Source organism: Mesoplodon bidens, assembly GCF_964165515.1.
Source record: "Mesoplodon bidens genome assembly, chromosome: 6".
NCBI classification, from domain to species: domain Eukaryota; kingdom Metazoa; phylum Chordata; class Mammalia; order Artiodactyla; family Ziphiidae; genus Mesoplodon; species Mesoplodon bidens.
The window spans coordinates 4,996,477-5,010,942 of NC_138162.1; the positions used below are offsets into that span (position 1 = coordinate 4,996,477).

The 14,466-nt window shown below is 45.8% G+C and overlaps 1 protein-coding gene across 11 annotated transcripts in view; it reads left to right on the forward strand.

Moving 5' to 3' along the window:
* RAPGEF1 (Rap guanine nucleotide exchange factor 1) overlaps window positions 1-14,466 on the forward strand; it is a gene marked incomplete at its 5' end in the record, with an annotated part of 150,665 nt that overhangs the window by 88,375 nt on the left and 47,824 nt on the right. For all 11 annotated transcript variants that reach the window (XM_081238077.1, XM_081238069.1, XM_081238073.1 and 8 more), the window contains 2 exons: window positions 2,036-2,192; window positions 14,086-14,174. In XM_081238077.1, the coding sequence (XP_081094203.1) occupies window positions 2,036-2,192; window positions 14,086-14,174 (246 nt within the window). The remainder of the gene's footprint in view (window positions 1-2,035; window positions 2,193-14,085; window positions 14,175-14,466) is intronic.

The following is a 14,466-nucleotide window of genomic DNA, read 5'->3' on the forward strand; positions in this document are numbered from 1 at the left end:
CGTGCATTTGTTAGCTGGGAGGGTGTTTTCCTGCCTCTTCTCTGTGGGTTGGGCCCTAGCAGGTAGGCTCTTGGCCAGGCTCCCCTAGGTTCCGAGGGCCGTGGTGACGGGCCTGTGAACAAGCGGCTGGCTGTTCAGTGTGCGCAGTGAATGGAGGCTTTTCCTGACGGTGGAACATGCAGAGATGTTTGAGAGCAGGATCCCTGCTTTGCCCTCAGTGCACACCAGCGACTGGTCTACTGGACACTTTTATGGTACAAGACCCTCCTTCCTTTTTTAACGCCCTTCCCGTGACATTAAGACACAGGGATATTCTTCTTGCAAGCTCACAGTGTGAAGGGTGGACACAATTACCAGCATTTTCAGGTGCTTTCAGGGAAACGTGAACATCCAGTGTAGGTGGGAATTAAGTATCACGTAAACGTGAGCCCTCCCACCTCTTCCATTGAATTATTGCGGGTGGGAGGCCACAGTCTTTGTTTCAAGAGGTCTAGCCCGGCCTGGCCAGGGAGGAGGAACCGAGCTGCTAGAGGCACACGCCCCTTCAGGACGACCCCCAACGGCAGGTCTGCAAGTTGTGTTTCATTCTCTCAGTCCTCCTTCCGAAGAGAATAGGCCTGACACCAAACGCTTTTCATTTGTGTCATCCTCTAAAGCAGCCAAACCCTGGCTTTCTTGTGGCTCCTTTTGTGAAGTTTTCTTCTTTGTAGTGGGGCTTGAGGAGCTGCTTTCATCCTTCCTGACTCTTCTTTCCTCCCGCCGGAACATGCACGGAGCCGAGTGAATGGCTAAGTGGAGACTTCAGACCTCCTGGAAATTCTCCTCCTCCTTACCTGATTCTGAAGAGCTTCTCATTTAGAGCATTGTCTGGTTCAGGCTTTTTTTTTTTTTTTAATGTCTTTGTTTTTAGAACCTGTTTTAATCATATCTTACAATATTATATATTTTTCTCAAAATTATATCTTTGGGGAAAAAGTATATCTTTGGCTCCTAAATGTCTGCCTCATTCTTTTTTTTTTTTTTTTTTTTTAGTGGAGGAGGTAGTTTTCTACATTTTTGCTCTACCTCTGTTGTAATACGTACTATTTAAAATGGCAAAATAATCCTTGCCATAAATCCTAGGGGAAAGTATCTTTAGTTGTTTAAAAATATGTGGAAGATATAAAACGTCTTCATCTTGGCCTCCACTCTACAATCGTTGGGGCCTCCAGGTGTGCTCAGGGCTTCTGTTTTGAGTTGTTGGCATCACAGCGAAGTTGGTACCTCCTCCCCCCACCTACCATCACCGCAGGTCACCTCGCCTCTGACTTGTCCTCCTTAAAATACTCCTCATTAGTGCATTCCTCTGACATCTCAGCCATGGTTTATTGCAGGGGATGGTGAAGCTGAGCCCATGTTAGAAGGAATTCTAGTAAATTTCAGATCTCTTTGGGCTCATGTTTAAAGGCTTGGGACTTGGGACTTCCCTGGCAGTCCAGTGGTTAAGGCTCTGCGCTTCCATGACAGGGGGTGCAGATTCGATCCCTGGTCAGGGAACTAAGATCCAAAAAAAATTTTTTAATAAAAAGAAAGGCTGTTCCTTTAAAGGATCCTGCCTGCTAAAATTCCACAAACCTGTTGACTCCCTGTGACACAATATAACATGAATTTTTATCTAATCCAGAGCAAGAAGTGTACAACAGTCTGACCCTACTAGAAGGAGAGGAAGATGAGAGATGTTACCAGAATCTCGTGGAGGTTGTGAAGTTTGAAAAAGCATATTAACTATCATGGTGGAATTTTTATACATTATATATGAGAAATGAAAAAAAATTTATAACAGACTGGGAGATAAAGCTCCACAAAATCTTCATGGGATGTAAGGAAATAGATTCAGGGAGGAAAAGTTTATTAAAAGGAGGTGCAGATCTTATAGAAAGAAGGATTGAGAAACCCTAGTCACTGAGAAACTAGGTCTCTGCTAAACAGATGACGTAAAGTGATGGTCATTCTTTAGATTTTTAATATTCTTTTAAAAATCTTCTCCTACCTCTAGCTCAGCCCTCTCCTCCTGCTATAGCCGAGTGTACCAAAGTCTCGCCAACCTCATTCGTTGGTCTGACCAAGTGATGCTAGAAGGTGTGAACTCAGAAGATAAAGAGATGGTGACAACGGTGAAGGGGGTCATCAAAGCCGTGCTGGACGGAGTGAAGGTACGTGCAGGTTCCAGACAGTCCTCATCAGGGACTTGGAGCACCCTCCCTGCTGGGTGTTTGTCACGTGAGAACTTGTTGCTAAACTTTGTACGTTAGAGTGAACGTCTTCCAGTGTTTCTGCTGTTGGGTGCTGCTCTGTCCCACAGCTGTTTCTCTTGGTACAAATGACTCGTACAGGAATACAACCTTTGGAGTACTCGTCCTGATAGTTAGAAAAGCTGCCAGAAGCAGTCAGCCTTTACTGGGCCTTGTATTAAATCTACGGGTAGTCTTTATACTACAGCTCTGGCTGTGCACGCTTGCCGGCTAGATGAAGTCCAGTGACTTTTAGCAAAACTCCCAACATGTCAACTGCTACCTTTTCATGGTCTAAGACCTTCTGGGATTCCTAGTAGAAAAGCAGGATTGACGTGAGTAAGAAATGAAACTAACTGTACTTGAAATCCATGATGTGGTCTGTGAGTTTACTACCCAGGGAAGTCAGAAATGGCATAATGGGAAATTATGAATCATTGTTACGGCAGGAAGTGAAGTCCTTGGAGGTTCTGGAATTGAGGTCCAAGGGACTAACCCTAATTGAGAAAATAAGTCCCAGTGGATGAGGAGCAAGGCAGAATGTAGGGCGTGAAACAGGTGGGATCCTGTGGGTTGGGACGAGGGCTGTGAGCGGTGGGAATGTGAGGCCGGATAATGAGGTGGAAAGAGGGCTAGACTAGAGTGGAGCCCAGCTGGATTTGAATCCCAAGTTCACCGCTTACTAGTCTGTGAACTTGAGCAATTTACTCAAGCGCTCTGTACCGTAGTTAACTCGTCTACAGAATACGTGCAGTTGTGGTACCCTGTGTCGTGGGGTTGTAGGAAGGGTTAAATTAGTTAATACGTACAAAGCTTTTAGAACTATGCTGGGCATACGAAACACTCAGATCTTAGCTGCTGTTTATTATTAATTATGTGGTGCTAGATGTATGCTTTGCAAACAGGTCTCTTGGCTTGAAAAACTGTGTTCTCTTCCTTTCTAGACCCTCTAGTACAAAACTGTAGCCAAGATACTTACCCTAGGTCCAAACAGCTCCTTCCCCACTCAACCATGCCATTAGACTCCTGAATGCTGCCTCCTTGGATTGACATTCCCCAGAAGCTCTGGAGAGTAGAATAAGGACCCCCAACGGGTAAAAATTACAGATGGGAGGCTAAGAAAGCATTGCTGGACATTATACACTGCTCCGGAACGAACCGTGTTGGCTGGTGCGGTCTGGGTGGCTCCCCACCTCCAATACTGTGTAAGCAGGGCTGCTGTGTCTGCTGGGGCTTTATGGAGCTCATTTAGAGGGAGGCTTGACTGGATGGCATCACAGTGTCCTCTGACGGCTCCCAGTTCTCTTCACTCCCCACAGTTACTAGGTCCTGCACGATTGGTTTTGGCTGGTGAGACTTAAGGATGTAGCCCAGGGTGGCTGCTGTGTGGGACCTGATGTTGCTTTCCAGACCTGGCGCTCAGTCACACATTCTCCCATTCCAGCCTCCCGGTCGCTCTCTGAGGTCAGCAGGGCAAGTGAGACGTGACCTGGGTCACACTTCACCATCGGGGTGTGTGTGCTTCGGGCTCGCCTCGCCTTGCTCTTCCTGTCCAGGCTTCTGGAAATGCTGTTATTGACAAGTGGTATTTTTCAGATGACATTGTTAAGGCTTCCTTCTACCAAATTGATTATAATTAGATCTTTCGAAACAAGTCAGAACATCCAAAATAGAAGAGAGAGAGTTAAGCGTAAGGCTTTGTAACATTCCCAAGTGGATTTCCTTTATGAAATCATTAAAGTGCCACTGTATCAGTTGAAAAATTGTCTAAAAGAAAAGTTTCTCAGATTTTTCAAATTGACCAGGATAAGAGAGGAGGAGGGAGAGAGAAAGCGAGAGACACCTATTGATTATGAGCCTGTCAGCGTCTGAACTTTTCCATAATTGTTTTTAAAATATTTTAACCAGAACAAAGATTCTCTAGGTGAGGAGCTCTGTACATTAAATTTTGTTTCATGTATTCAAGAAGCGTTTATTGAGAAACTCCTGTGTGCTGGGCAGTGTGATAGAATTGGGAATATAGTGATAAACACAATTGGCACCGTCTCTGACCTGATGGAGCTTAGAATCTAAAGGCGGAAAAGGACAGCAGTCAAAAACTTGTAATTGTATAATTATAACCAGGACTGGTGCTATAAAGGAAGAATGGCGTGTGGTCTTGGGTGTAGGGGGGACCTTCAATTTCAGGGTGATCAGAGACGCTTCCCCAGGGAGAGACAGGCAGGCTAAAGCCTAAAGGATGAGCAGGAGCTGGCCTGTGTCACTAGAAGTTTTTCATAGTTGGAGTCAGTCAAGGCCACGGGGACGATTTAGACACTGTAATGTTGGCGTTTGCTGTTAGGGTCTCAACTGTAATCATAGCTAACGTGTATTACCCACTTAATGCTTATAACGACCTCCAAGGTGGGTGTGATCCCCTCCTTCACAGGTGTGGAAACAGTCTCAGGCAGACCAGTAGTCAGTGGCAAGGGCATGATTCACACCCAGGCCTGCTGGACCCCAGACCCTGTGTTCTCACCATCACCCTCAGCTGCCTCCCACAAGGAGGAAGATTCATGGTTTGGCCCAAGGGATTCAGCGTGTCTCCCCTCCAGGCCAGCTGGCCTCCAGCCTCTCTCACTGTCCCCGTCAGGCTTAGGACAACTTATAAGCTCCTGTCCTCATGGTGTGAGGGAGCTCCTGTGGGCTGGGAGGGACCGGACTGTGTGGAGGTGAACTACATCCATGAGGGTGTCATCATCCCACTCGGAGGGGAAGTGTTGGCATGTTCCTGCAAACTGACTCACCAGCTTCCAAGTTACTCATTCACTTGTTAAATGGAATTTTGCTTTTGAGGGTTGAAAAAGTGTTGTAAAGCAGGATTACTTTGTTTTTGTCCCTGAATGTGCAGTACCGTCTATCATTTAAACCCCCACGTAAATGCCACTTGTTAGCTCTATAACCTTGGGCAACTTAACTCAGGTCGAAGGATGGACCTCTCATTATCTAATCTGACCCAGGCAGGTGCTTTACCAATGGGAGCCTGAGACTCAGATGGTCATGACTCTCTGGAAGGAATTCAAAGGCCCTCACTTTCCTTTTGCTGTAGGAACCACCTCCAGCCTAGGTCTTGGCTGTTGGAGGACTGAGCTTCTCAGGGTCAAACAGATACACGAGTTTGTCCTTTCAAAACCAAGACCCCAACTCTTCCTAGTTTCACCTTTTCAGCTTTTCTTCTTATCTCAGATGTACAGTTTCTTAACCCATCTCTCTGGACTCTGCTTTACCATCTCTGCAGACCTTCTTGGATCTCTCTTCTAAGACCTCCAGCCTCTTCCCCCACAACACACACACACACACACACTTTTTTTTTTTTTTTTTTTTTTTGATGGTACGCGGGCCTCTCACTGTTGTGGCCTCTCTCGTTGCGGAGCACAGGCTCTGGACGCGCAGGCTCAGTGGCCATGGCTCACAGGCCCAGCCGCTCCGCGGCACGTGGGATCTTCCCAGACCGGGGCACGAACCCGCGTCCCTTGCATCGGCAGCATCGGCAGGCGGACTCTCAACCACTGCATCACCAGGGAAGCCCCCCCACACACATTTTTTAATTGGAAGAAAAAAAAAATACTGACCTGGGGGGGAACTTTGGAATACTTGCAGTTCTGTCATTTAACCATCGCCACCCAAAAATTGGGCTTGTATACCAGATTCACCTTGAATAGCAGGAATATTTTGAAAGAAACATTTTCCTGACTGTATCAGTTAGGGTTAGACTTGACTGCAAGAAAATCCAGAATAATACTGGCTTCAAAAGATAGAACTTTATTTCTCCTTCACGTATAAGAAGCCTACAGATAGGCAGACAGTCCAAGGCTAGCGTGGCATTTTCACAAAATGGCCCGGGATGTGGTCTCCTGTCCTGCTTTCCCACCATCTTCACACATGGATTCCACCTCATGGTCCAAAATGGCTGTTACAGTCTCCATGAATTATGACTACATTCCACCTAGCCAGGAAGAAAAGAGAGTAGGAAGTTGTGGCTTCTCCATTTAGGGGTGCTTCCTCAAAGGCCTCACAGAACTTTCACTTAACATTTTATTGGCCAGAACTTGGTCATATGCCCAAGTAAAATTCTGTTACTAAGGAAGAGCAGGTGCTGTGGGGCAACTAGCTGTCTCTACCGCACTGACATTTCTGATGAGCCACCTCTTTTATTCCTTGATCAGCCTATTTTAAAATTCTTATTTATGATGAATTTCAGACATTTGCAAAACAGAGAACAGTATAATGAAGCCCCATCGCAGAACTTGTTGGCCAGTCTTGTTTCTTCCAGACCTCTTCCTACTCCCCTGGATTATTTGGAAGCGAATTCCAGGCATCATGTCCATTCATCTGTAAATACCTTAGTGCATATCTCTAGAACAAGGCGAACTTTTTCTGTAAAGGGCCAGGTAGTAAATATTTTAGGCTTCTGGGGCTACACATAGTCTCTGCTGCATATTGGTCTGTTGCATATTCTTTGTTTGTTTTAATTTAATTTTTTTAAGCAAAGCATTCTTACCTTGAGGGCCTTATAGAAGCAAGCCCTGGGCTGGATTTGGCCTGCAGGGTATAGTTTGCTGTTTTCAAACAGTTTGGTTTTCCATTTCAGATCCAGATAAGGTCCAAACACTGTAACTCATTAATATCTGTCTAAAGTTCTCCCTTCTCTGTATTTTTCTCCTTGTAACTTATTTGTTTTTTTTTAAGGAAGGGTCGTTTCTCTGAGACGTCTCCCACACTCTGGTTTTGCTGATTATATCTGTGCAGGGTTATTTAACATGTTCCTCTGTCCCCTGAATTTCCTGCAAAACTAGGCTGAATCAGGTTCATGTCTTTGTATCTAGAAGAATGTTTCCTAGGTGCTGCCCTGCACTTCCATCTAGAGGCGTCTTTCCTTTTTGGATATTAATAGCCGTTGATGGTTATTGCCTAGATCGGTTAATTCCTTGGAGTTGCAAAATGATGACATTATAATTCTTTCTGCCATCGCTTCCTCATTCCTTAGCCGGAATACACTAAAAGAGACCTCCCCTTGTCAATCAAGGTTATCCTGTGTTATGATTCTCAGGGGAAAGGCAGGATCAGTGCTTAATTCCTTCCTTCATTTACCAGTTATCAAAATGAGTGTTTCTCAGTATCATCTAACATGACCATTGGATTGAGGTTTTGGGGTTTTTTTTAATTTATTTATTTGTATTTACTTATTTTTGGCTGTGTTGGGTCTTTGTTGCTGCGCACAGGCTTTCTCTAGTTGAGTCGAGTGGGGGCTACTCTTCGTTGGGGTGCGCGGGCTTCTCATTGCGGTGGCTTCTCTTGTTGCGGAGCACAGGCTCTAGGCACGCAGGCTTCAGTAGTTGTGGCACGTGTGCTCAGTAGTTGTGGCACGCGGGCTCTAGAGCGCAGGCTCAGTACTTGTGGCGCACGGGCTTAGCTGCTCCACAGCATATGGGATCTTCCCTGACCAGAGCTCGAACCCGTGTCCCCTGCATTGGCAGGCAGATTCTTAACCACTGAGCCACCGGGGAAGCCCTGGATTGAGTTTTTTAATTTAGCATTCTGAACTCAGGGACGTAAATAAACATAGTCTATATGTCCAGTCCATTGCAGTTACTATCCTTAGTGATGCTCAAGTCCCATCTTTGAACAGTGACAGCTTCTTCATATTGTTTCCTGAGTTCATTTTGACATGACCCCAGAAGTCTTTGATCGTTTTCTCACTTTGGGACACGAAAAGGTGTTCCAGGTTCATCTTGTACTTACTTGTGTGTGTATATGGTAATAGCTTTATTGAGATATAACGCCCATACCATACAGTTCACCCAGTTTAAAACAATTTAGTGATCTTTAGCATATTCACAGAGTTGTGCAGCCATCACCACAATCAACTTTAGAACATTTTCATTGCCTCAGAAAGTAACCCCATACCCTTTGTACTCTCCCCATACCCTGCCCTCATTTCTCTCCATTCCCCAGCCTTAGGCAGCCACTAATCTAACTTTCTGTCTCTATAAATTTGCCCCTTTCTTTTTTTTTGACCATGTCACGCAACATGCGGGATCTTAGTTCCCTGACCAGGGATCGAACCCACGTCCCCTGCAGAAGCGCAGAGTCTTAACCACTGGACCACCAGGGAAGTCCCTAAATTTGCCTCTTCTAGACACTTCATATAAATGGAATCATATACTGTGGGTCCTTTTGTGACTGGCTCCTGTCACTTAGCATAATGTGTTCGAAGTTCATCCATGTTTTAGCACACGTATCAGGACTTCATTTCTTTTTATCGCCAAATAATATTCCATTACATGGATATAACACATGTTATTTATTCATGGACATTTGGACGTCTCAGTTGTTTCCACATTTTGACAATTTTGAGTAATGCTTCTGCAAACACTCAGGTACAAGTTTTTGTGTGGATGTATGTTTTCATTTCTCTTGGGTAGATGCCTAGGACTGCAATTGCTGGGTCATATAGTATCTCTGTGTTTGATTTCGTAACAAACTACCAGACTATTTTCTAAAGCAGCTGCACCATTTTACATCCCTACCAGCAGTACATGAGGGTTCCAGTTTGTCTGCATCCTCACCAACACTTGTTATTTTCCATATAGCCGTCCTAGTGGGTGTGAAGTGGTGTCTCACTGCGGTTCTTGACTTGCATTTCCCTGATGGCTAACGATGCTGAGCATCTTTTCATGTGCTTATTGGCCATTTGTGTATCTTATTTAGAGAAATGTTTATTCAAGTCTTCTGCTTATTTTTAAATTGTGTTATTTATCTTTTTTTTATTATTGAGTTATAATTACCTTGTACATTTCTTACCACCGACCTGGAATCAGCCGTTCCTTTAAGGAGCTCTGGTTCCCTTTATTGGGGAATGATGTTTAGAGACCTCATCCCAGGGTTCCTCACTGCTACTCATTGATCACATGTTTAGTTTCTTTAAGAGAAAATACATCTTGAGTTTATACTGGTTTTTACTTAACCTCATCAACCTTATATCTTAATTTTCTTCCTCCCACACTGAAAATCCCTGTTTTAAAAAATATCAACATTTGTTTTTGACTCATTTGTTCTTTCACAATACAAACACAAAAGTCTCAGAATAACAGTAACCACCTCCATCAGTATGATTATTAGAAAGTATTAAAGATGTTTCAAAGTTATTTTTGACCTTCAGGTTATCCATCATTTTGCAGTCATTTGAAATAGTTCTTCTTGGTGTGTCTACATGGTCCATCTTATGTGGCATGTATTTGAGTATTTCCTGTATGCAGTGGTCTGAGTATTCCACTGCTTTACAAAGGAGGAGAAAGAGAGGGAAGAAGAAAGGGCGGCTTCCCTGGTGGCACAGTGGTTGAGAGTCCGCCTGCCGATGCAGGGGACACGGGTTCGTGCCCCGGTCCGGGAAGATCCCACATGCTGCGGAACGGCTGGGCCCGTGAGCCATGGCCGCTGAGCCTGCACGTCCGCAGCCTGTGCTCCACAATGGGAGAGGCCACAACAGTGAGAGGCCCGCGTACCGCAAAAAAAAAAAAAAAAAAAGGAAAGGGGGAAGAGACAGCGGGTTATGTGTAGTAGGAAACTGCCATGTAGGAATGTTGTGGATATACTTTCGTAAGTCAGAGAAATCATCATGCTTCAATTTCAGCTTCATACGCTCAGGGTTTAGGGGTACTTTTGTTGTTAATGCTTTTTCAAAATAATAGGGTGGCTTAAACTAAGATAAGCCCTCCTCAGCCTACTTTCTGAGCAGTTCACTAAGTATTTTTTCTAGTAAATCTGCTAACCTGAAGAACTGCACCGAACATTTACTGCTTTTTCATTCTCAAGGGTGTTGGGAGTAGAAGGACATCCTATCCAGCTAGGAGTTGTAGCAGCAGCATCTCCTTTCTGGGCCCACACGTGTTCTACTTAGTTACAGATGTCAAGAGAAGGTCTTTCAATAATCTGTAAGCTTGTTTAGGGCCTTTATTGGGGTGAACCCTGAAAACTTTTATTGTTCGAGTTGTAGTGTTTGGCCCCAAGTCATTATTTTGAAGACACAAGTGCCCAGTTTTTAAATTATGCCCCTCCCCCCATGCCAACCGGGCCTGGCACTGCTTCTGGGCTGGTCTCTTCAGCATCTTTCAGGGTGGAATTTGAGATCTCCTCTGGCTGCCTTGTTTGTAGGCTGCTGTGGGCCTCCAGAAGCTGACTTGAGGAGTCACCCGCCAGGCCGGTGCACTCTGGCCCCTTGTCTGCTTAGCGCTCTGTCTGCTCCTGAGCACATGTGAGAAGGAAGGCGCTTCCTCTGCTCTGTCGCTGCCTCACCCCCACTTAGGATGTGGGCAGGGAAGGTCCCTTGTTGTCACCATAAAGGTCATACTGGGGCTGGACAGCCCTGTGACTGCATTATGCCACTTCAGTTACAGGAAACTCCCCACTGGCCTGTACCCAGTGTCTTTGGTGAAGAACTTGTCTTAGGACCGCTCACCGGTAGAGGGGCCGTGTCATGGCCATAAGCACAGGACCCCGTGGTGATAGAGGACAGACAGTGACAGGTCGGGATGCGGCCTGAGCAGGAGCAGCAGGCCCAGGCTGCAGGGTGGGGCGCTTCCCAGTTAAAGTGTATTTTCTCTCCACGTGAACCTGGAGGACTCGGGCCTCTCCTGGTGCAGCCCGTGTCCCCTCTGCCAGGCAGGGGCCGAGGAGACAGAAACAGATAGGACCGTTCCTTACCTGAGCACCGAGCTGTGCTTTGACTGGATGAAGGTCATCTGAGATGGAAGTGTCTCTGTGATCACTCTCAATATGAATAAAATGAACATGGAAATAGAGTATTGTGTATTTAGAAAGGTACTCTTCCAGGTACCTTTCGGGCTTTTGGACACTGCCTTTCGGTGAACTGGCAGTTGTCTGGTTTACAGCTGCCGGCTCTGGACACAGTCTCATGTGCCGTCTCTCTCAGTCTTCCCTAACCTGTGCCTCAGGAGGATTGGGAAGTCTGACATCCTCTCAGAACTCTGGCTTCAGCAGGGGGGGAGTTGGGTTCTGGCCAGGTTACAGACGGGGCGGCTCTGCAGGAGATGAGGGTGTTGGCACGGTCGCCGGGTACGTGCACGTTCTAAGGGTGCCCTTGTGCCTGTGAGAGAGAAGCCAGGTTGAGAGTGAAGACCTTCTGGCCGGTGTGTTTGTGTTTGGGCTGGAAGGTCGCGGTGAATGTGGAAAGCTGCCCCTCCTGTGATGGCCTCGTTGGGCCCGGGGGGAAGGAGGCTCAGCGCTGGGATCTGACTCCGCCTTGGAATCCGGGTGCGCACGTGTGCCTGTCGTCGTGCGGTCGTGCGGTTCTTTTGCCGTCCGTTCTGTAGTTGAGTTCACACAGCTGCCTCTCCAGGAAGATGGCATTCTAATTATAATCGCTCAGGAATCAGTGAAGAATTAGTGGAATTTCGTCCTGCCTCAGCAGATGCAAGCATACAGGCTCCTCCCTTTTCCTTTGCCCTGCTTGTAAAGAGAGTGAGCTGAGTGTGGTGCTTCCGAGGCACTTTGACTCCCTCTGATGCCGTGATGCTCTTCTGTGTGGCCTGGTGATGGGCTTCTTGGATGAACTGCCTTCCCCGCCCTCCTCCAGGCGATGGGGTGCAGGGGGCCCGCCTCCACGCCACTTGCCCTCTCTTCTAATTACATCGTCTCTTGTCTCTCCACCTTGTCTGTAATCACCAGCTGGTTAGCTGTTCCTTAAAATATGTGCGAGATTATGTTTAACTCCTAGATGGTGATAACAGGAAAATGCCAGCCTTCTCCTTTCTTCTTCCAGTACTTGATTCTTGGCGATCTCAACCCTCCACGTTTCTCCAGGAATAGGCATCGAAACTATTACAGAGTGGGGTGACACTGATTCTGATTATATGGAGTATGCCTTATTTTTCTTTTAATTCGTATTTCAGAAGTAATACATGTTCATTGTAGCAAAGTAAGAAAAAGCAGAGAAGCAAAAACAAGAAAATAAGGGGTGTTTCATAGCTGTATTTTTTCCTATACGTGTGTTCTTGGTTTTATTTTGTTTCCAAAACATACTATGTATACACCAGTGTACCATCTGGGGTGTTTTTCCACTTAACATTGTATTGAACTTTCCACGCTATCATATATTCTTGTGAGTTTTTTAAATGGTAATATAAATGGTCCATTGTTTAAGTCTATCTTAATTTATGTAATCAGTACTTAGTATTGAATATTTAATTATGGAATATTGAGTAGTCTGATTACCTGTTACACGGAATGCTGCGGTGACCGTTCTTTGTGGCTTAATTTTTGTACACATCCGTGTCATTTTCCTTGGGCTAAATTATTATAAAACGTATGCAGATATCTAAAGCTTTTTATGTATACTGACAAGTCATCTTTTAGAAAGGCTATCCAAAGCATTACTTCCATCCATCATATTAACTCTTTGCCTTACCACACTTGTCAGGATTCCTGTGTGGGGTGTTTTGAGTTGGGAGAGGCTTTGCAGTCTGATTTGGGGGTACACTGCTGCATTACCCACCTTCTTCCATTGCTGCCTCCTCTGTAACTTTAGAAATAGACGTTCATGCTGAAAGCCTGAACTTCTCATGTGACACAGGTAGGTCCTACCCAGGTGTGCATCAACAGGACAACGAATGAAGAAATTGTGGGTTTATCCATATACTGGAATACAACTCAGCAACATCAAGGGACACACTACTCATGCACACAGAGACGTGGGTGTTTACACTGAGCAAAAGGGGATCAATGAATAGAGATAGAGGGTGGATTAGTGGTTGTGGGTCCGGGAGGGCTGGGGAGACATGAGGAGGGACCCCTGAAAGGTTCAGAGTTTGTTCTGGATGTAATAATGAGTCCTGAAATGCATTGTGCTGATGGTTGCACAACACTGTGAACAGACTAAAAACCATTGTATTGCACACTTTAAATGGCTGAATTTTATGGCATAAAGCTGTTCAGAAAAAGAAGATGGACACCAAAGAATACATACTGTATGGTTCCACTTACTTCAAGTTCTAAGCAGAAGTGGTCCAAGAAACAGAAGTGAAAAAGTGGTTGCGGTGGAGCAGACTGACTAGAGAGGGTGGTGGGAACGTTCTGTATTTTTGAGTGATTCTTATATGGTGTATGCAGTCACCAAAACTCATCAAACTGGGGGAAGATGCATTCTAGTTGAAAAAACCAAGTAGACCCTAATCACCTCTTTTTTTTTTTTTTTTCCTATTTAAAAAAATACTTTCTAAAGTCATTTCTCTGCTGGGTAATACGCCCTAAACTTTCTGTCCGTCGACAAAGATGCCCACCAGTCATTTCAGGGTACCAGCTGCTGCCACGCCCATGGCCAGCACACTCTGGGAAACCACCTTCCCCAAGACCAGAGGTTTGGTTGTCAGTAAGCAGCGTCCTGCACATCGTATAATGGCTTCAGAGAACTCGAGGGTCGTAGTTCTTCCTCCACAAACCGACTGGCAGTTGTTCTGCCAGGAGTTTGATCTGTGTGATGAACTTGGTCATTCTGAGACCGTGGGGCTTGTCGTTTCCCCCTTCCAAAGAGAAGGGCCTTTATGCACTTGAAACTTTCAACGTGCTGTGCCGGTATGTTCGGAGGGTAGGGGACGTTTTGGGAAGTCAGGCAGATTACCTAAGTCAGATCATACTCACACTTACGGTGAGTGAGGAATCTGTGGGAGTGGAGGACAGACAGCTGACCCACCTGGTTGGGAACATTCCCGGTGAGGAAGCTTCCTCGTGTCTCACTGCTTTTCTCTTGTGTGGGGTGTAGGAGCTGGTCAGACTTACCATCGAGAAGCAGGGGCATCCGTCTCCAACAAGCCCAGTGAAACCCAGTTCCCCAGCCTGCAAACCCGACGGGTGAGTGCCGACCAGACCCTCCAGTATCTGGGGTCACGGTTGATCTACACTTGAGAAAGAAGGGGAGCCGGGTCCGGAGCCCACATCAGGCCCACATTCCCTTCTCAGTGAATTCTGGGTAGGTAAGAGCCTGCATTACTTTAAAGTGTGTGTAGCTCACACCCATTCTGAAGAATTGCATGGTCTCCAGGTTAATAGTTAGCGTGACCTTTTCTAAGGATACTGTGTGGTGTCAAAACCCACGTATACTTTTCTTGACCAGCTTCCTCCCATAATTAGAAAGAACTTTGAG